Raw genomic sequence first — 23716 nt, 5'->3', positions numbered from 1 at the left:
TGTCTCGGTGAGTACTTTTTTAATTTACCGGTATGTATGCTTTTATTTTCTTTTTCTCCTAGGTCTTATTTTCGAGGTAGGTCTTATATTAGGGCAGGTTTACAAAATAGTGCTAGGTCTTACTTTCGGGGTAGGTCTTATTTTCGGGGAAATACGGTATTCTCTCCTTAAACTATCTTTAAAAACGTTTTTGGAATACTTTATTGTAATAATTTGGAATAATAAGTAATGACAACTTTTTCCTAATTCAACAGGCCCATAGTGATAACATTTTTCTGGTCCATATGGGTCGTACACACGTGGGACAGCAAATGGTTAAAAAAAGGATGTAATATACATTTATTACTGTAAAGGGTTAATAAAGGTGCGATATGGTTGAATACAGCGATGAATTTTTAATTCTATTTTTTAAATTCCATCCTGTAATACACTTTTCAAGGAAAGAACACATCATTTTTTTTTTTTCATTCCTATTTAACAACTGCCTGGACAGCACTTAGGAGATAAGTATCAGGACTTGGCAGTGTTAAAATCCTGTTTGAACCCCCTCCCGTTAACATGATATGCCACCCTGTGTTTGGCTTCTTTCTCTGTCTGCCCTAGGTGTGTGTGTGTGTTCAATGCATAGCTTGTAAGCGTCTATAGGACATTACTTGTACTGTGCTCAAAGTCCTCTGTAACATGCAGTATAGTTGGATGCATTCAAAATAAAATAACATTTGTATGCAGACCTGTACTGATTGTTTTTACAATCTACAGCTGGGGAAATGTGAAAGCTTTAGATTTTTGCAGTATTTGTCACTTCAACTGTAACTGTAAGCACTTCTACTTTGAAATGCCAGATCTAAACTATATACGATCTCCACCCAAACTGCAAAAATCCTTCTTATCTAAGTGTGAGCATTTATCACAGATAATAAATGCTTACACAGCTTTCCAATGTACTAAATGCCTGATAAAAACTCATTTTCGCTTTTTCCTGATAAAAACTCACAAAACACTTTTTCATTGAATCATTTGCAAAGAATCGGTAGTGCTTTTGTAAAAAGGACACAAATTTGTGTTGTTTTAAAGCTTCACATGATGGAAGACTATTTATTCAAAACTGAACATGTCACCTATGAATAAAATATATTCACAGGGTATGCAAGATATTTTTCTTTTTACCTCCATGTGCCTTTTTCTGGTTTTATTTATTCCTACACTAACTAGAAATGGATGCAAGTTGGCTTCCATTCATCCAAGATTGACAGTGGTCTTGGGTAATCAATAATTGTTCATGACATAGCTGTTAAAAACTGGTTGCCACTAATGCTGTACTACGAAAGTAGGAGCCAAAAATGATTTTGACTGCGCCCCTTGTTATCATTGGATATAGTCCTTACCTATGTATAGCACTGCCCAAAATTTTGAAAACATTTACTTTCATTTGTTTTCAAATACAAGATTTCAGCCCTACCATATAACCTAAAGGCTATAGTAGGGTTTTGGTTTATTATATGTACTGTAATAATACTGATTTTTAATCTGTTGTTGTTGTGGTTTAAATAATTGCATATGTCTATGTGCAATGCCCGTCTATACCCGAAAGTCACGTTTTTAGAAAAGGATCTTGTATTCTTGTCTCCATAGACAAATATGAGTTTTCAGACAAATGAGTTAAAGAAAATGTCATGTCTAACCATAGATTATAGGTTGTGTTTTCTTATCCTAGCAACAGAAACACTGAACCACATTCTCGTTTATGAACAATGCTGCTGGGAAACATCAGGTTTTCCAAAGTAAGTGTTGAAGGGAATCATGACTCTGTTGTTTTTCTCTTTGTTATTACCTTGAATTTATGCTCATAATTTTCAAATGCTTCCATGAGCATGCATGCGGCTTCCATAGAGCGCTCCAGCCTGCCATCTACCCCATTAAATCGATACATGCTGCCAGAAACATCCACCACAAGACGGAGCCTCTTTGGCTTTTGCTGAGGGCTTCCAAGCTGTGCAGGGTAACAAAACATGAGAACAGTTTTAATCTTTTATGGCAGATATATATGGTGATAGAACACATCCTTCCATTGTATTATGTTTCTGTGTTTAAATCTACTAGTGGATACGATCTCTTAGTACTGACCTTTTTCAATATGTACTCTGCTTTCTGTTATACTCCATTACATTTAATTTATAATTCATTTTAAAGCATTATGAGCCTAGGGTACTTCTGTTTAATACATAAAAGGACAGCATGATTGGAGTAGAGACAGTTACAGTTAGGTTCATAAATATTTGGACAGAGACAACTTTATTCTAATTTTGGTTCTGTACATTACCACAATTAATTTGAAATGAAACAACTCAGATCTAGGTTGAACTGCAGACTTTTACTTTAACTTAACTTTAAGTTTTACTTTAACTTTAATTCAGTGGGTTGAACAAAAAGAAAAAAAGTGAAAAATTAAAGCCTTTTTTACACAATCACTTCAATTCAGGAGCTCAAAAGTAATTGGACAATTGACTCAAAGGCTTTTTCATGGGCTGGTGTGGGCGAGTCCTTTGTTATGTCATTATCAATTAAGCAGATAAAAGGCCTGGAGTTGATTGGGGGGGAGGTGTGATTGTATGTGGAACATGACATGTGGTCAAAGGAGCTCTCCATGCAGGTGAAACAAGCCATCCTTAAGCTGCAAAAACAGAAAAAAAACATCCGAGAAATTGCTACAATATTAGGAGTGGCAAAATCTACAGTATGGTACGTCATGAGAAAGAAATAAAGCACTGGTAAACTCAGCAACACCAAAAGACCTGGACATCCACGGAAGACCACAATGGTGGATGATGGCATAATCATTTCCATGGTGAAGAGAAACCCCTTCACAACAGCCAACCAAGTGAACAACACTCTCCAGGAAGTAGGCGTATCGATATCCAAGTCTACCATAAAGAGAAGCCTGCATAAAAGTAAATACAGAGTGTGCACTGCAAGGTCCAAGCCACTCATAAGCCTCAAGTATAGAAAGGCTAGATTGGACTTTGCTCAAAAACATCTAAAAAAGCCAACACAGTTCTGGAAAAAACATTCTTTGGACAGATGAAACCAAGATCAACCTTTACCAGAATGATGGCAAGAAAAAAGTATGGAGAAGGCGTGGAACAGCTCATGATCCAAAGCATACCACATCATCTGTAAAACATGGCGGAGGCAGTGTGATGGCTTGGGCGTGCATGGCTGCAAATGGCACTGGGACACTAGTGTTCATCCATGATGTGACAGAAGCAGTTGAATGAATTCTGGGGTGTTCAAAAACATACTGTCTGCTCAAATCCAGCTAAATGCAGTCAAATTGATTGGGAGGCTTTTCATAATACAGATGGACAATGACCCAAAACATACAGCCAAAGCAACCCAGGAGTTTAATAAAACAAAGAAGTGAAATATCCTTGAATTGCCAAGCCAGTCACCTGATCTGAACCCGATTAGGCATGCATTTCACTTGTTGATGACTAAACTTCGGACAGAAAGGCCCACAAACAAACAGAAACTGAAAGCCGCTGCAGTAAAGGCCTGGCAAAGCATTAAAAAGGAGGAGACCCAGCATCTGGTGATGTCCTTGAGTTCAAGACTACAGGCTGTCATTGCCAGCAAAGGGTTTTCAACCAAGTAATAGAAATAAACATTTTATTTTCAGCTTTTTAATTTGTCCAATTACTTTTGAGCCCCTGAAATGAAGTGATTGTGTTAAAAAATGCTTTAGTTCCTCATATTTTTATGCAATCTTTTTGTTCAACCCACTGAATATAAAGCTGAAAGTCTGCAGTTCAACTGCATCTGAGGTGTTTCATTTAAAATTTATTGTGGTAATGTACAGAACCAAAATTAGAAAAAAAGTTGTCCGTCCAAATATTTATGGACCTAACTGTATGGATTTGAGAGGTCATGAGCTTACCTCCTGAAATGTTCTCACCATTCCTCTAATTTCCCTTTTATTTGTTTTGTTATTTTTTATTTCTCTTTCCAGCTTAAAAGTCAGAAAGACATAGTGTACATTTTTACATTTCACTATGCTTAAAAAAAATGTATGGCAGTGTTTCTTGTAAGATCATTAAACTGTTTTTTTTAATGGGCTGAATTGTTTAGAAGAATAAAAACACTTTTTAACAAACTTTAGCTTCTTTAGTTTAGGTGAGGTAATTCAGGAAAGTTTAGATACATGACCTTAACATTTTTTGTTCTCATAAAGCTATTTGATAACAATGTTGGGATTATCAGTTTATCTTCCCATTTCTTTCCATACAAATGTACCTGCTAATACATGTCTTACTTAATATGGAGTTATAGAAAACAATGCAACCACACCATGCTTTAGCACCCTAGAACTGCTAACAATTGTCTGGCAGGGGGCATGTATTTTATGTATTTTTATAATTTAACATTGTAAATTATTCCACCTTCTCTAGTTCATAACAGTGTTTAACTGTTTAATCTTTCAGGTCTCCAATCGGATCCGCTGGTGGTAAGAAACTGACCTATAGCATCGTAGAACTATGTGCCACAATAAACATCTGGTTAGTCAACCAAACTACATTTCACTATTATATCCCAAAGTTCAATACAGAAATCAATTAAATGAACAATACAATTAAATAATAAGCAGCTTTTAAGAATGCAGTATATAATTGTAGAATTAAAAAAATGTAAGAACTCTCAGGATTATTTTGTTTTTCATTGCTGACTTTCAGACTCATCTAGTAAAAGGTTCTGCAATCACATATCTTTGACCTCTCTCCTATAAAATGTCTAAAATCTAGGATCACCATACTTCCAGGCAGCTACTAAGGGCTGTAAAAATAAAATGTTAATTGAGTTGCCAATATCAACCAATACATGCAACATGTAACATGCCAGATTTATAATATAACAACAAATTCTCTAAATGTTCAACTGTTCTGGCCTCTGTGTGGTCTAAATGCTTAACATTGATGTTTTAATAAGTAATAGATTAGTATATTCCATAATAAAAGACACACAAGATTATAATTTCCTCATATTTACAATTGGTCTTCATCTGCAGTTTGCCCAACATGCCTGGAGTCTGGAAAGTCAGACACTGCTCCAACTGGTGGTCAGCCACACCCAAAGAATAAAACTGGTGAGACATACATTGGCAGGCAACTTACTTCAGGCTCAAGCTCTCCACGCCTTTTGTAAATAGCTTTCTCTCCCGTCAGTCCATCTATAATTTTGGTATCATCCAGCTCCCCTATTACTTGATGCTTTAGCCATTGTCTTTCCTTGCCTTTTGCCTTTAAAACAAGTACACAATCAGAGATAATGTATAGGTAAAGAAGAAATGGTAACAAAGACACATGCATTCGTTACAAAAGCAATATATTATGGAAAAAAAAAAAAAAAAAAAAAGAACAATGATAAATATGCCATTTGATCTTATTTGCAATATATATATTCAAATGTGAAAAGTAAAGATTGTCAGCTTGCAAATGAGGTAATGCAAATTATATCCCCATCAAACACTGGAAAGTTAGAGTTTTTACACAAAAAAGCTTTATTTTTTAAAAATGAATATCAAAAGTAGAACTAATGTCTTCCAGTAAATAGGTAAATATGCTGCAGCACTTAAATATGAGTGCATCTACACTTGCAATACACAATTTTCTCTTAGTTACCCAGCAAAGTCCCAAAAACAATTCTTGCAAGTATACAAATTGCAGCTTCCTGTGATGGTTTGGTTGAATCAAAGCAGAGTTGTCACCCTTATGTTTAAACTGAAGTTGGATGAAAAAAATGTTGCAGTGTGTCAATGGTTTACTAACCTGTAGCTTGTCAGCATCTGACTACACCTATTCCTGACAACTGCTTTCTGACTGGACAGTATGGCCTCCCATTGGTTCAGACAGGGACAATTTGAAAACATTTTTTTTTGTTTACCTTATGGGGTTTGTACATCACATAAACTAAACGTAACTAAATTTGGTACTTGTTTAGACTGTCTCACAGGACCCTTTAATTTGCTCCTGACTTGAACATTTTCTTCTCGTTTTATAAAGATTGATAATATTTTTAGAGTCAAATGTGTTGCAATTATTCTTTAAAGTGGACCTTGAACTAACAAAAAAGTGAAATCCATATTAAACGGTTCTATCAAAAACTGACACATCTGTTGTGTGTTGGCAGAATCTTTAAAGAGATATGAACAATTTTTGTCATGTGTTTTACTGTTGAAAAAAGTTTTTGTAGTTATGCAGTTAATCTTCGTAGAGTACTAAAGTGAAGCAGAGTGGCTGAAATGTGAACTTTCTGTCTATAACAAATCTACATGTTTCATGATTCTTAACATTGTAAATCATGAATGTGGATGTTAACAGACTCAGCAATCTACAGCACAATGGGGTGGCTACAAATAAAGACATCCTGAACAGTGCATGAATTGTAGCCTCAGTGATTTATGCATCTATGAGAGATCAGAGTCAAGCCATGCAGCTTTATCACCCTCTTGTCCAATGAAGAAGTAGCAAACACACTGATACATTACTCTCCTATGTTCTGGTCCAATTAGAGTATATGCAGCACTTTAAACAAAAGTGTTAATCAGTTACTACAACTAGACTCTTAAAGTAAGGAATGGAAAGGGCTTTTCAAAGAACAAACACAATACCAAAAAAAAAAAATAATAATCTAGCACCCTTAATAGATAGTGTGTGTGGCTCACTGTTCTATAAAAACATTGGTTTTACAGACATTTAACTGTTAAAGTCCCCCTATGAAGTTCAGTCGTTAAATCTTGGGATTGGGATATTAGGTAAGTGATGCATATTGTGCAGGTAAATTTGATCTGAGCAACTAGCCTTGAATGACCTCTAGTCAACCAGGGATTAAGGAGAAATTACAAGTCAAAGCAAGGTATTCCTAAACAAAGGCACAAAAACTACTACGTTGTAATATTTATGTTGTCAGGAATAGCTTCAGTGAAATTCACTACACACCAGGGACCTATTTATTTCAGTGTTGACAAAAAGTGTTTAACCTTTTCATGTATTCTTCTAAAGCTATAAAAATCGCTTAAAAAGCAGATCTAATTTACTACTAATGTGAAAGATATAGTGCACTAAAAATAAAATAAAAGCAGTACTTTATGCCTGCTGTTTATGAGCAGACAGCACAACAACACGAAAATTAGAGTTAGTAGAAAAGGTATTTTGGCAGTTGCTGTTATGATGACCTTATGTGCAGTGGGATCTGCATTACCTGGCTGCATGCTCTTATAAAGTCACTATTTTGTGAGCATAGTCTATCTTGTTTGATGTATTTATAAAACAGGGCATATCCTCAACTTAAGAGTAGAACAGAATATTTGCAAATATATATATATGACTATATATATATATATATATATATATATATATATATATATATATATGACTAGAAAATTTCAGTAATGACAGTCTAGCAATATTTATTTTAATGTTTCGAGATGGTTAACTGTGTGCCTCTTATTTGAATTTACATTTCACAATGCCCTGCTAAATTCCTGCAGAGCTTTACGAATGAATGAATACATGTACTTCCTATGGAAGGTAAAGGCTCTTTATTTGGCTTCTTGCTTATCAGCTGGTGTTCTAGGTTCCACAGAATGAGAGCTGCATTCATGGAGAGCTGGCTGGTTGCCTTTTCACAGACATGATACAATCTTGCTGCAGTTAGCATCTTCGTGCTGCTCGCTGGCTCCGAGCTGAACAAATTATTATTTGAAAAGCATGTCTTGGAAGTGACATCATGCTACGCTGGATATGAGCCGCTCATGTGCCCCACTCACAAAGAGGTGCTGAAGCCCTTTGAACTATGGCACTAAGGAGTAATGAAAAGAGACAAGCTCCCCTTGTAAACTGATCTCCAACTAAGTAAATGGAAGTTCTCATTAAAGCATGTTAAAAATACAAGAGACTATAGACGGAAATGGAAACTCATTCCTAAAGCCCTTGCAAAAAAAAAAAAAAAAAGACTCATTCAAGTCTGATCAACTCCTTTTAAGCTCATTTATTACTAAAGAAAATAAAAAACCTAGAATGAATAAATCATTAATTAGTCTGAATAAACTACTGTAGACCATTTTCCCACAATTTTGTAAATAAGAAATCAGGATCATGAATAGCTGTGCGGGGTAAGATAAGCTGAACACAAAACTGGCAATAGACATATCAAGCCACTGGGCCTCTCTGCTGAATTGACAAATTATACATTATACATTGCGCACAATAATATCTAATACAAACATGGTTGCTGGAAAGATTTCTTTTCACTAATAGAGAATTTATTAAACAGGAATTTAGACAAGTACATATTTTTAGTAAAAAAAGGTGAGAACCATGTGACAATTTTAATTTTTTTTATTTTTGGCTATGCCGTCCTATCTTGGTGACAAACACTACCCAACACAATCCATATTTCTAGCTTTGGTGTCAAAGGAAAAAAAGTTAGAACCCCACCCCCCCAAAAAAAAACTGACATAAATTTTAACATTTTCTATTTCTTTTTTAAAACTTTAGAGAGAAAGAGAGAAATGGTGCAACAGAGCAAACTTAAGGTACATACACTGTTAGAAAAAAAAGCAACATCAATTATGACAGATGATGGTAACTACACAATATTTGTACTATATAAAGATACATAAAGTTTTTACACAAAAGATTTTTCTCTGGATGGTCAATACAAAACTGGTGTCACAAATGTAAAAGGGGTGTGGGAGAGAAGTAAGAGATATATCTGGAGAAAGATAAATCTACTACAGGTAATGCAATATGGAAGAGATTGATCAAATAAAGAAGATCAGTAGTAAGTACTGAAATATAAACAAAAAAAAAAAATGTGTGGGAGATAAAAAATATAAAAGAAAAAAATAAAAATAAAAAAATGAAAAATACCAGCAGTGGGTGGAGTAGCATTAGGAAAGAGAGCAGGAGTATTGAAGGGTATGTGGGATCCTAGGACCAACCACAAACCAGGATTGCTCCGAATATATGTTCAATGATCTAGCAACAGGTTGCCTACTGACCAAATCTTCCCCCTTTTATTCAAAATTATATAACATATGCATATTTGGAACTTTACTTTAATTTTTATGCTTTAATTTTTATAAGTAACCTTTACTTAATACAGTGTTTTAATTTTAGCTGCATTAACCACCTGGGCGTTACACTGATGTCTAGATTTCTGTACCAAAAGCGTTACAGGTTTTAATTAATTTTTTTTTTTTTAAATTGTAGACCTGTAACTTACAGAAATATGTCCGAACAGGGTTCTAGTAGATATCATGAATATAAAACATGTTTGAAACACACAATCATGTAAAAAAAAAATACTTTTAATAAAATTAAAATACACAAAAATTTGCTTAAACAAGAATACATAAATAAATGAAAAATACTGAAAATGCGATAATTCAGTATACTGTATAGTAATATATTTTTCTAAAACACCTCCCTAGTGTCCAACGTCACATACCTATAGACAAAACCACATAAATATATTTTCTGTTATTTTGTATTGGAATGGATACAGGACTTTGTATTGAATCCAATACAAAATATTTGAATATTCCTCTACGACCCCCATCGACGGGCGCATGCACGCACATCAGGAATCGCAGAGGGACGCGTACGCGAATGCCGGGTATTCTAATTCTTTCCAAACTTCCATGCAAAAAGTGTTACATTTTTTGCATGGAAATTTATTTTGGATTGTAGGCTCTAATTCACCGAATTACCGCATAATTTACCGAAATATGTCCAACATTTTAAAAATTTTTTAAAAAAAACTAAAAAAAGTTTAAAAAAAAAATAGTGTATAATGTAATGTACAGTAGCTTATATAATATATATATAATACAATTATATATATATTATATAAGGATTTCTTTGTATTGGACTTAATACAGCTTTTTTGTATTGAGTTCAATACAAAAGGAACTCAATACAAAATTTTGAATTTCCCGCCCCGCCTCCCTCCCGCGCCGACGCATGCAGCGACGTCACCTGGAAACCCCGGTGATCGTCACTGCACTCGCCGGCTGAACACAGAAGAGGAAGGACGTGTCCGGAGGAGCGGAGGGAGAAGGTGAGTATTTTTTTTTTTCTGTCCAGCGATCGACGCTGGACAGAACGGAGGGAGAGGAAGCCAGCCGGCTTCCTCTTCTAAGCCGGCTGGCTTTTTCTTCTAAGGAGAGGACACCCGACGCTGGAGGATGACGCTGGAACACGGACCCGACGCTGGAACATGAACACGGACCCGACGCTGGATGAGCACAGCGGGACCAGGTAAGTGAGATTTTAATATAGACGAAAAAGTACGGGGTTATCGATAGTTGTAAAAATTTTTTGCACGGAAAAGTACGGGGTTAGCGGTTGGGAGGTTAAAGCTTGACAGTACATATACATGTGTTATATTGATCCCCAACATACTAGCTTGCCTGATAACTATCTTGCTGTCTTATCCTCTAAATTTGTGCGGCAAATGTTAAAAAAAAACTGGAGTATAAATATTTGTGAAGATCAAGTGCCGATTTCTAAAAGAAATGATTCATGTGTAAACAGGCATGCAAGCCAATCAAATAGCTTATTTGTTTAAAATATTACAGATTCCACATTTTTTTTATACACATACTAATATTAATGTGTTGTTCTTTTAAAAGTCACCTCTCATAATATAGGAGACACCAGTTTTTTTACATAAATGACATACTGTGGTTTGAAGCTAGACCTTTTAAAAAGGTCTGTAAGATGGGATTGTTGGCATGAAAAACTGTTCTTGTTACCAACAGCAATCAGTCTGTTTCTCCTTTTTACTCTTCTTTTCAGTAGATTTATGAAAAAAAACAAATTGCTTACTATAATTGAGAAAAATAATTTCATCATTACAAAATACATTTTAAATTGTTTGTAAAGTCCAACAATGAACTCCTGTTAGTTGTGTCCCTTCGGCCTGTTAAATATACGATTTTGGTATATCTGTCCTATTAGGTGCAAAAATACTTGATTTTTTTTTCAACACAGTAGGGTGTTGATGATTTCCTAAGCTTTCTACCTATGCACAAGAAAGAGTTTTAGAGAGGAGGAGATGTGGTCTGTGTTCTTTGTAACCCATTCTTTTTTTTTATTTTTTATTAGCAACCAATAAAAACAGACAATTACATAACACAAACCGGTATATACAAATGGCAACAGCAAACAAAAACATGAAGGGGCATACAATTTTATAGAAATAATCATATCTAATAACTTGAGAGAACAGATAGCATGCCACGTAATGATAAATGGAAGAGAAATAAATGTATACGTACACAATACCATTCCCGTTATAGCAGTAAGCAATCTACCATTAGGTTTCATTGGTTGCTGATTTTATTTTAAAAAGTATAGAAAAAGAGAGGGGAGAAATAAAGGAAGGAAAGAGGGAAAAAAGGGGGGGGGGGGAAGGGGCTGTCAAGGGACATAAAAAGAAAAGAGGGTAGGGGGGTGGGGGCAAGAATTGATAAGCAGTGGAGGCGCCGTATGCTCACGGTAGTGGGCGGAGCAGGCGCAAATAATCTGCAGTGGTCTTAAATTCGTCCCAATAATACCAGGTACGTATAGGTCTGAGTGCTGAACGGTCTCCTGCACTCATAAGCTCCTCCATATATTGGATATTGTTTACCCTGGTCAACCATTGCTGCACAGTAGGTGGAGCAGTTTGTCTCCATAGTGGGGGGATGCAAGCCCTGGCTGCATTTAACAAATGTCGCAGCAGCGACCTTTTATAGCATTTCCTCGACATTGCTGATACATGAAACAAAACAAGCTCTGGTTTATCCCGTATCGACACTTCTGTCAGCCTTTGCACAATATCAGCAACAACCGCCCAGAATGAGGCTAAACTAGGGCAGGTCCAAAATATGTGTAACAGCGTACCTACATGTTGTCCACATCGCCAACACTCTGAGCTGGTGTGGAAAGAGTTTTGCCAGCTGATCGGGGGTTCTATACCACCTGGTAAGCACTTTGTAATTAGTCTCCTGATAACGATTACTAATAGAGGCTCTGTGCCCGTAATATAACATACACTCTATTTGTTCTTTGGTAAATTTAACACCGAGATCTCTCTCCCATTTAGCAATAAAATATGGCGTTGAGGGGTCCTGGGCTGTTAGTTGTATTTTGTACATATGAGAAAGCACTCGTCTTAAGGGATCGCCATTTACACATAAACTCTCTAGCATGCCTAGTGGGCGGCCGAAATCCTGTGCCGGAGGCAGTGATCTAATAAAGTGTTGAAACTGCATTGTCCTCCAGTTATCCAGACATAGAAGGGAGTGGTCTACTTGAAGCTGGTCCGTAGTGGACCAGAGGGAATGATGCATGAAATGGAGAGCCCGATAAACACCGTTCCTAATTCAGATCCTATATACCGGATCTCTCCTGCTTGTCGGGAACTTGGGGTGTCCGAGGATGGGGGACATAGGGGAGGGGAACACAGTAATTCCTTCCGTGCGGAAATACCTCGCCACCACTCTAAGCATCTCACCTATCAGAGGGTGTTGGCGTAAGGCAACCGTGTCCTCAACTGGGGACTATGCCGCTACACTTAACATTATAGGGGACTGCCCGTCCTCCAGGGTCACCCATCCCTTAAAGCAGGCATGTCTACACCAGTCTACTAAACGGGTCAGATGTACCGCCCTGTGGTACAGTATTGGGTCTGGAAAAGCCATCCCCCCTTGATCCTTTGGAAGTCGAAGAATAAATTTGTTAAGACGAGGTGTTTCAGTGTTCCACACAAATCTCAAGAATTCTGAGCGAATTTTATGCAGCAAATGAAGGGGAATACGTACAGGTAACGTTTGCAGTAAGTAGAGAAGACGTGGCATGATGTTCATTTTTAAGATATTGCACCGACCAAACCAAGAAAAGGTCTGTTGCCCCCATCGCTGGAGATCACTGCGTATGACATTGAGAAGTGGTAAAAAGTTCAGTTCTACTATTCTTCTAAGGTCAGCTGGGATATTAGTGCCCAGGTATCTAACAAAACCTCGAACCCATTTAAACGGGAAGGAGGGTGCCAACGCTTTCCGTGTCTCAGGCGGTAAGTTAATGTCCAATACCTCTGATTTTTGAAGATTGATTTTATAGTCAGAGAGCTGAGCATATCGACGCAATTCTAATAGCAAGTTGGGAAGGGTCACCTGGGGAGCAGTAATATAAAAGGTAAGATCGTCCGCATATGCAGCCACTTTGTGATCAATGGAGCCTACCCTAACACCCTTAATATCTGAATTCTTGCGAATATGGCCCAGTAAGGGTTCAAGGAGTAGAATAAAGAGTAAGGGAGACAACGGGCATCCCTGTCTTGTGCCATTGGCAATAAAGAGTGGACGGGAAAGAAGTCCATTGACTCGAACAGAAGCGGTAGGGTTTCTATAGAGGGCCTGTATCCACGTAAAAAAGCTTGCTAGGAATGCCTATAAAATTTAGGACTTGGTGCATATATGTCCAGTTAACAAGATTGAAGCTTTTTCGGCATCTGCCGAGAAGATCATTGAAGGAATTTTGTGTACAGTCACATGGTGAATCAAGTTTAGCGTGAGAGTAGTGTTATTCCTTGCCTCCCTAAATGGGAGGAAACCACTCTGGTCGGAATGAATAAGGCGGTGAAGGACAGGTGTTAGCCTTCTCGCCAAAATGCTAGAAAAAAGCTTAGTATCACAATTTAGTAGCGATATTGGGCGATAGTTTGCACACAACGTAGCATCTTTATCTGGTTTCAGGATGACTGTGATATGTGCCCTAGAGGAGTCAGCAGGTAGCGGATGTTCCTGAGAAAGTGCGTTGAAGGCCGTCAAAAAGGAGGCAGAGAGTTGAGGAAGAAAACGCTTTTAATAGGCTAGGGTAAACCCATCGGGACCTGGGGCCTTACCCGTGGGTGCTTTTGTTACAGCTGCTTGTAATTCCGCTAAAGTAATAGGAGCATCCAATGCTGTCAAAGCCTCTTCCGGAATCCTAGGGATACCAAAGGCCGCTAAGTATTCCTGTATATTCGTTCTAACTGCGTCCAAGGAACCCGGCTCAGGGTTTCCCCTCAAGTTATAAAGCTTGGAGTAGAATTAGTGAAAGGCATCAGCTATATCTTGAGAAGGATGCAGAAGGGTACCAGTAGTCGACTGGATACAAGGAATAAAGGTACGGGCCCTTTTAACTCCTAGGGCACGCGCTAATGCTTTCCCACATTTGTTATTATATTCATAGAAGAACGCCCTGCATTTGTCAAGTTGGGACTTTGCTTGAAAACAGAACTGCATATTTATTCTCCCTCTCAATTCCACTAATTGTGCCTCAATATCCGGGGAGTGGCCACGTTTATGTCTAGTCTCCAGAACGTACAGATCTTGAAGCAGCTGCTTCAGCAGCTGTTGGCGTTCTTTTTTAATCCTATGGCCTTGCTGAATTAACAGACCTCGCACATAGCATTTGTGGGCTTCCCATACATTCAGGGGGCTAGAGACAGACGCTTCATTCCTATCAAAGAAGGCCAATATCTCTTGTTCCACATGAGTTCCAAAATCGCCAGAGGATAAGAGAGATTCATTTAGACACCAAGAACCGCCCCTAGGAGGGGGAACATCAGACAATATCGTAATCGAAATCGGTGCATGGTCTGAGAAAGTAATATTCCCTATCTCTGTACTGTAGACTTGTGGGATTGCATCATGTTTAACCAGAAAAAAATCTATACGCGAGTAAGTTTTGTGGACAGGAGAATAGAAAGTGTAGTCACGCTCACTAGGGTGCTGTAGTCTCCATATATCAGTCAGCTGATGAAGGTGTAAGAGGCTTTTCAGGCGTCGTAAGACAGAACAAGGTAGGTGGGAAGCCCCCCTAGAAACATTGTGGGCTGGGTCCAATGCCAAGTTAAAATCGCCCCCCACTATCAAAACTCCCTCCGCAAACACATAAGCAACCTCAAGAAAGTCCTCCAAAAAAGACACTTGGTTAGTATTAGGGAGATACAGATTAACCAGGGTAAACAACCTAGTGTAGATCCTCCCCTTAACTAGGAGGTATCGCCCCTCTGGATCCATCTTCAAAGTAACTAACGTCCAAGGGAGGGATGTATCAATCAATATGCTAACACTCTTGGACTTAGAGTCTGGGGATGAGGCATGGTACGCTGTCTGAAATCGACGGTTCCTAAGTGAAGGTATCTTATCGTGGTGGAAATGCGTTTCCTGTATAAACGCCATCTGACATTTTGAGCTATTGAGGGAATTTAACACAACTGAGCGTTTGGCCGGGGAGTTAAGACCTTTCGCATTAATAGATGTAATTTTTTTTTTCAAGAATTTTTATTTATTAAAGGACATGAACAAATACAAAATTATGGTGACAAATGAAAAGCATTAACTTTGAAAAAGAAAAATTGTTCATATCCATTTTCAACTGAAAAAAGAAAAAGGGAGAGAAAAGGACTCCAACAAAATAGTTGTATGGAGCAAAATAGTTAGAAAAAAGAGAAAAGAAAAGAGAATAGAAAAGATAGAGAGAAAGGAGAGAGTTGAGAGTAAAAAAAGAGTACAAAATACAATAACATAAACATACAAAAACACAAACAGAAGTATATACCAGCCCTTGTTAAGCCTTAAATCTAAATGGGATACATATCCGATATTAAAAAAAAAGAAAAAAAAAAAAAAAAAAAAAAGAAAAGGAATGTCTTAAATATAACAATACCTCTTGTCATATTCTTACGTAATTTCAAAGATAATTGTAAAATTTAAGGAAAATGATTTACAACACATTTCTTATGGGTAAACCATGGTTCCCAATTTTTAAGAAATTGTTTAAACTTGTTTTGAGATAAAGCAAAAATTCTTTCATATGAGCAAGGATCATTAATGTCTTTAACAACCTCGATAATAGATGTAATTTTTAATGACATGTGGGCGCTGGATCTTATGCTTCCACTGCAGGGGGGGGTGGACCTAGGAGAGAAACAGATACAAGGGAGTAAAAGAAAGAGGGAGGGAGGGGAAGAAGAGAAGGAATAAATAGAGAAAGGGAGGTGGAAAGTGCTCCGGTCGAACAACCGAAGCCCACCAGGTAGTATAATACTAATCAGTACCTAGCTGCAAACCACCAGGCTGAGGAGCAAACTAGTGGGGGTAGTGGAACTCGACAGAGGCATGGCTCCACCAGCCTCCAGCGCAACTAGTTTATGAACTAACATTCCAAAATCCGCCTATATTGCAGACTCAGATAAAAACAATATAAGAATGAATCAACATTGCTTCCCCAGGTAAATCAAAAACATGGAGGAAACCAACTAGGGTAGCATATCTATCGCTAAAAACATACATATAGTTATGTACAGACCCTCATACAATCATTAATGCAGAGTAGTCCACGCCCCCAACGCCGCCAGTAGTAATAAGCAATCTGGCTCAAATAGCATCCATCGATCCACCCCGGGGGTAGACCCATTAGGCCACTTGAAGTCTGGGACACCGCCCACCGTGGACCAATCAGTTTGCCAACCTAAATTATTAATAAACAAACCCATATTATGGACAAGAGCGTGTTTGTATGTATCATAGCAAGAGCCTTGAGCTTCATTGGGCAGAAAGGCACAAAGCATCACAGGGAAAGCATTCAATCCTCATCATGTGGCAGTCCCCCCATAGCGAGCACATTAGAAATCTCTCTCACTAGCGCCTAGCAGTAAGGAGGCAGGCTGTACTTCAACTTGGCCCTGATCAAATTCTAGGGTGGGCACAGAGGATTACATAGCACAACCAGAAGGATCCACAGTTATCACTCTAGGATCAACTCCTGACACCTTTTGTTGAACTGCTTCCAAAGCCGCACGTGAGGAGCCTGCCGACCCGGCCAACGTATTGCAAAGACCCAGAACAGTAACACAAAAGCAGCCAATCATTATCAAGTGGCCGCTGCCCCATATCAAACCATCCGTAGTACAGTGGGTTGCTAGGCCCGCCACAGTATCCAGAAAATAGGGCCATGTAAACAGCTAAACAAGAAGGGGCCACAACCGGCAACCCCCCCAAGGCACCACTAAAACTGCCGCAATTACCGCAGTATAAAAAGCCATACCTCTAACTATTCCCAGATAAAATCACGGAAGTCAAATGGGAGGAAAACAAATCCTATGACATGAATTGCATTGCAGAGCACACCCTAAAAGCAGCCACCATAAGTACTTGCCCTCAGGTTGGTAAGTAAACATTGCACTCGCCACATTCCAGCATTACCCTGTACCACATATAAACAGCAAAAAAGGGGGGGAGCATAAATATAGGTACATTTGCAGAACAGGTATAACATTATCGCAGGAATCAAGTCAACAATGGGCAGGCACATAGTACTCAGCAAAACAAGGCAGATATCCCCCCCAAATAAAAACATAGGAGCAGCAGCAAAATTGCATCAAACAGAAGTCATAAATCAGTTCAGCTGTAATGGTAATACTATATTTTACAGCAGTTTCCAAGGGGGCGAACCAACAAACCCAGATAGTTATCCGGCACAGTAGGGTGAAACTCAAGGTTCATTGGCCGTAGGGCCCAGTGTGATCCTCTCTCCTTGTGTCGCAACACGCCCAGGTCTCCGGGGAATGCCCCTCCTGCGGTTCCGTTGCAGAGAGGCTGCTTCTTCTGAAGAAAAGGCCCCCGCAGAACGAATTCATTCCAAAAGTAGGCGGAGAACACGGCGCATACGCAAGGTCTGAGCTGATACATCCGGCAATAACTGTATACTGGCACCGTCAAAGTCCACAGGACCTAGTCTCCATGCTTTTCTCATAATCTCCTCCTTTAAAGTATAGTAGTGAACCCGGCATAGTACATCATTGGGTAAATTGGAGCTGCGGTCGCGAACACTACGCACTCTGTGTACCCGGTCAATTTCAATGGCCGTATCTAAGGGGCGGTCAAGAAGCATGTTAAAGATGGTAGTCACAGTTGCATGTAGGTCAGCATTAGCCGTAGCATTAGGGATCCCCCTGAGGCGTACATTATTTCTCCTGCTGCGGTTTTCCAAGTCATCAGTGCGGAGCAGTAAGGAGGTAAGTTGTGGCATGCGACTGCAGGGGAAGAAAAACGGCTGCGGAGGCTGCCAGACTAAGAAGTGCGGTGGAAGCCGAAAGCTTCCTCACGCCGCCATCTCGAAGCCACGCCCCCCTGTAACCCATTCTAAGTGAAGTATACAGGGATGACAACACATGCTTAGAACGTTGGATCTGAGTTGTCAATTCAAAAAGGGGGGTATTATATTTCTGTCATATGAATAGTTATTTTTTTCTACTTGCAGCATATTTAGGTAATAAACATGGGGCCATGTGCAAGAGATGCAGTAATCCATTTTTTTTTATTTTGCCTTATTACATGGTAGAATGTTTAAACTATGAATACGAATAAGAAATGTGATAAATTGCAGTTGTAAATTAACACAATAGGCCTGGTTTATGAAATCTCTCCATACTGAAAAAGACACACTTTCATCAGTGAACCTGTGTGATCCAGGACACTTGGAATGGATCTGGTCCAGGATTGAAAACATTTGCTAACAAATAGCAAATTATTTTTAAGAAATCCATACCAAGTTTGCTGTATCACCCAAACCTGATGAGTTTAACCTGTGTGTAACCTCTACAGCCTTGTAGAGCTTTAATAAATCAGGTCCAATGCTTTAGTAAATACATAGGCCCTGATTTATGAAAGCTCTCCAGGCTGGGGATAATACACTTTCAGAAGTGAAGCTGGGTGATCCACCAAACCTGGAATAGATCTGGTCCAGGATTCAAAACATTTGCTAGCAAATAGCAAATAATTTTGAAAAATCCAGTCCATGTTTTGTGGATCACTCAGCTTCACTTCTGAAAGTGTATTATCCCCAGCCTGCAGAGCTTTCATAAATCAGGGCCATAGAGTAGTTTACAGTCCCTGTTTTCTGAACATGCTCACAATGTACATACATAAATCAATCTGAATGAAATTTGAAAAGTTTTGGATCATGAGAGGAAATGGGAGTTTCCAGAGAGAACTTTAACAAAGAAAGTGTAAACATACAAACGCATTCCATCTAGTATACCTGAATCAATTGTGATAAATTGCCTATAATACTACATCTTGTAAAAATGTAAAATAATAATATAACTTAGAACAGGGGTGTCTATCTCTTATTGTGGAGGGCCACATAACAGTTCGGTTTTGAAAAAAATATTGTAAACTATCTTATCACAAATTTTGTTTTGTTTTTTTCTGTCTGTAACAGAAATACTAAAAATGTGTGCAGACATGTGACTTTTAAGGGCTGGCACTGGACATCTCAAAATTAGAACAATGTCATACCTTATTTAACTTTTCACAAAGGGGTCAAACAAAATTTCAAAGGTTGATGCATAATCATTTAGCAGCAACTGTATACAGAACATATTCTCTGTTACAACTATATAGAAACATGTTATAAATGTATATATATTCTCTATTGTTTGTATCATTAAAATCCCCTATCATAGTTTACCTGCAAACTATCCAAAATGACTCGAAGAGACTGGACTTGTCTGCGTACCGCTCCTGAGAAACGCTCATATGTAGAAGCATCATATTCACTCATCTGAATTTCCTTTAATCTAAAAAAACAAACAAAAAAATCATAATGGTATTGAGCAAGAAATAATAAACGTTACATTAGATGTAAAATTCTTGGTGGAAATTATTTGATCCCTGTTGCTAATTGTCAATAGTCTGCATAACAGAAGAAAATCAAGCAGCACATAAAAAAAAAAAAAAATTACTATACGCTGTCAAGGTCCAATGCCAAACTGAAGGTTAGCTACTGGAATGCCCCTGTTGTCCACTGACAGAAATTACCCTGGCCTCTGGCTGGTGCAAGGCATGCAAGCCATGCCTTTCTAGTGAAATACTTCAGGAATCCCATCTACAAAAATACCAAATACAGTCCAAAGACACTGTGTATACCAGGAGTGCCCAACACGTAGATCACAAAGGCAACGCGAGTAGATCACGGAGCCCTGCCTTTCAAAATAAACTCTACCGCGAGTTATTAAGTTCAAATACCGTTCCACCATGACTGATGATCATTTGAAAGTCTGTTTGAGGCTGGCTACCAGCAACTATTGTCCGGACTATGAAACTTTGGCTGATTCCATTCAGTTTAAAAACGTCATGAGAGTAAGGTAATGGCCAAAATTTTACAGAATTGTATTGTGCCATACATGTTCATGCTGGTATGCAAGGTACACCATATATTTTTTAAATATAAAGTAAACTTGGTATATATATATAAAAATAAACATATGTTTAACATTTTTATTGTTGGTAGATCATTTTGACCTGGTCATTTTAAAAGTAGCTTGCAAGCTAAAGAAGTGTGGGCACCCCTGGTGTATACACTGGTAAAAAGACCCCAACTTAACCTTGCAACTGTATCTGGTATGAACAACTTGAGGGGCTGAGTACTGGCTGATTTCCTGTTAGCAGGGTTGTCAACACCATCTGCTCAGAAAAGAGGTCTCCCACTGCCTGGTGCTGAACTGACACCCCTACCTCCATCATGTACAGCTTGGTAAATCTCAGCTACATCCTGCTGCACCAGATCGAGGGGTACGAGAGGACCACATTATAGGGGAAATTCAGATTTTTCCTAAAGTGCATATTTCAAAATGACCATGTCATTCTGACAGTACATACCTCTCCAACTACTTCACCCTAATATCTCTGCAGCCACCTTAGGCTGACTAACAGCACATGCCTCCTGGCTACCTCATGGCCATCTCCCTATTTTCCTTGGTGCCAAAGAATGACTCCCCATCACTTTACTATTCTTTTATAATGCATTCTTTCCAAGCCACCTTACAGCTACTGCTTCCCAGCCACAGTGCACTCTGCTCCACACTCTAAATGTCTTCTCAGCTTCTTCAAAGCAAACAGCAGTTTTAGCGCTTCAAGTGTCCCCTCTGCTGCCTTTGTCCCCTGCCATCTGCACATTGTAGTTAACAAATTAGGTAGAATCTTGCATTAAATACTTGTTGATAGATGAGATTTCAAAGTGTTTGGTGAGCTTAGCTATCAGCTAAACCCAAAAATGACCATTATGCGGTCTTGATCCCCCCACACTTCACTTTTACCACCAGCTTCTCTCCTAAAGGTACCCAGATCTGAAACAGGAAAACATTTTCTTGTGTATATTAAAATGCAAAAAATATGCTCATTTTTAAAACTGCTTTCTTTGAAGCTACACTACAGCTGTAAAATAAAGTTATTTTTCCCCACAACCTATCTAGCATTTCATAACAACTTATCAGTAGGTAAAATGCTTGGAGAGTATGCAGAGTATGAAGAAATAGGTAAACATATGATCACTCAAGTTTAGACACTACCTTACAAAGCTTTTAAAATAATGTTGGTTACATACACAAAAATGTAAACCTGTGCGTTCCAAGAAGTGAACATTTAGTAGCAGCAAGAAGACAAATGTGTACTGTGAGAAATGTTCTTTCTCACATATGAAATGAAAGATACAAGTGTTGGCTATATACTGTATATAGTAATTGTAATAATATTTTATTTCAAGTAACGTTTGGTGGAGAAAAGCAACGTTGATTACTTCATCAGGTAGCCACTGCTGTCAATTACAATTTCTTCTCAAACCTAGCCTAGCCATGAATTTTGGGATACCACTGTGAACCAGACATCATAGTTTTCTTACTGCAGTGGACAATCCCAAAAAAGAGGCTGCAATTAAAATATGTTCCACCTCAACCAGAAGAAAAAAAAAAAAGAAACTCAGGTTTATAATACTGATTTGGGAAGGACTACTACACTGGAAATGTTGATTGCATTTCCAGGACATGGAGTTCAAAAGGGAGATTGCTAGGTGGTAAAGCTGCGTACACACTTCCAATTTTTATCGTTGGAAATGAACGACGAACGAACGACGAACGATCGATTGGGCAAAAATCGTTCGTAAAAAAAGTAACCAACGACGCCGACGAACGAGGATAGTCGTTGGAAATGAACGACCGGACCGGCGGATCGGATTGGACGAAGATCGTTGACCATCTATCGTGTGTACGGTCGTTCATTGATCGTCCATGGTCTGAGCATGCGCGGTGAACGAACGTTCGCTCACTTCCTGTGGTGCACGTCACTTCCTGTATCGTTCAAACGATCGCATCTATCGTGTGTACAATATCTGCGAACGATCGTGTCGTTATCTGTATGTACAGGATCGGTGCCATACGATCGTTCGCAGATATCGTGCAGGATCGTTCGTCGTTCGTTTACCCACGATAATAATTGGAAGTGTGTACGTAGCTTAAGTGCAAGGGTAATCTCTCAAGATTGCTCTCCACAGAGCAACATTTAATACAGGAAAAGCAGACAAAAAAGTCATTAAAACTAATAATTGCTAGACACATCAAATCAATACCAGCAAACATTCATTGATATTGCATAATAGTACAATAATGCCACAAAGATTTTTCACAAGTCACTGCTAGTAATTCCAGGTTACTCCCATTACATATAAAGTTATTCTAATAAACAAGGCGGCACAAGTGGCGAAATGGTTTTTAACACAACACATTAATACAATGCAGCAGATTGCTACCTGATCTGGTCAATTTTTATCTGGGTCAAAGGCAATCTCATGTCTGTGGGTGTCAGCTGTACCTAAGTTGCCTTTTCTTTTTTCCCTCCTTCATTCTCCTCCAATCACCATCCTCAAAAATGTTCTCACATGCATGTTCATCTAACAACTTGCCTGTGACCTTGCTAATAACTGGAAACACTGCACATTTGGGTGTCATCATAACAATGGAAGTAAAATCTGATTTGCTATTGAAATGCATGTATCTGTCAACAATGAGCTTGAGAAAAAAAGTCCTTAGCTATAACACAACCTTCTACTGTAGCGTAACAAAAATGTGGCACCTATCTGCAAATAGAATAAATTCAGAAAATTGTACAGTAAATTTGCAAGGCGAATTGCCATTTTACGAGCTGCCCACATGTAGGATGCAGTAAGTGCCACAGTACTAACAGATACTAATAGAAATAGTTATGGTGTAAGTGGCATGTATGCTGTTCAGGAATATAAATGTGGATATTTTTTTGTTGAAGCAAATATATATAAAAGGATATACATTTATTTCTATATATTTTAAGGCTGTGAATTGACCATGTGGTCAGTTTAGAAAACATCTGCAATGAAATTTAACAGATCAAGTTAACTACTCAGTTTTCTTTTAAAACTGTTTTGTTACAGTTGTCTATAGACAAAAAAGTCTGGTATGAGGTCTATTTGGTTTTATTAAAGGTCTGATCATGTACCCAGACCAGAAGTGGGAAAAATCTCACAATCTCAACAACAAAGCCAGCCATAAAAATGTAAATAAAATCTACACATACCCCATGCCCCATCCACAGAAATAAAATCTTTTACAGAGCTTCTAACCCTTCTCAACCGGACAAACTGGTATATTATCTAAAAAATAGATCTTTAGGGAAATGCATATCAGAACTTAAATGAGGGGATTTTTTAACTGCCATTAAAACCTAAATATAATATAAAAGTAGATATACTACAGTAAACTGTTAAAAATAGGACCACTGACTTATTGATTGATTACATGCAAAGTTAGGGAGACC

At 38.3% G+C, this 23716-nt stretch overlaps 1 protein-coding gene across 1 annotated transcript in view; it reads right to left on the bottom strand.

Annotated features, from left to right (window-relative positions):
- VWA8 (von Willebrand factor A domain containing 8) overlaps positions 1-23716 on the bottom strand; it is a 197537-nt gene that overhangs the window by 5948 nt on the left and 167873 nt on the right. The window contains exons 41-43 of the mRNA XM_072410304.1: positions 19566-19674; positions 5166-5291; positions 1832-1990 (exon numbers count right to left, since the gene is read on the bottom strand). Of these exons, the coding sequence (XP_072266405.1) occupies positions 1832-1990; positions 5166-5291; positions 19566-19674 (394 nt within the window). The remainder of the gene's footprint in view (positions 1-1831; positions 1991-5165; positions 5292-19565; positions 19675-23716) is intronic.

Source organism: Pyxicephalus adspersus, chromosome 1, assembly GCF_032062135.1.
Source record: "Pyxicephalus adspersus chromosome 1, UCB_Pads_2.0, whole genome shotgun sequence".
In the NCBI taxonomy this organism is placed as follows: Eukaryota; Metazoa; Chordata; class Amphibia; order Anura; family Pyxicephalidae; genus Pyxicephalus; species Pyxicephalus adspersus.
Note: the sequence above shows the minus strand (reverse complement) of the source record. Positions and strands in the feature narration are given on the sequence as shown.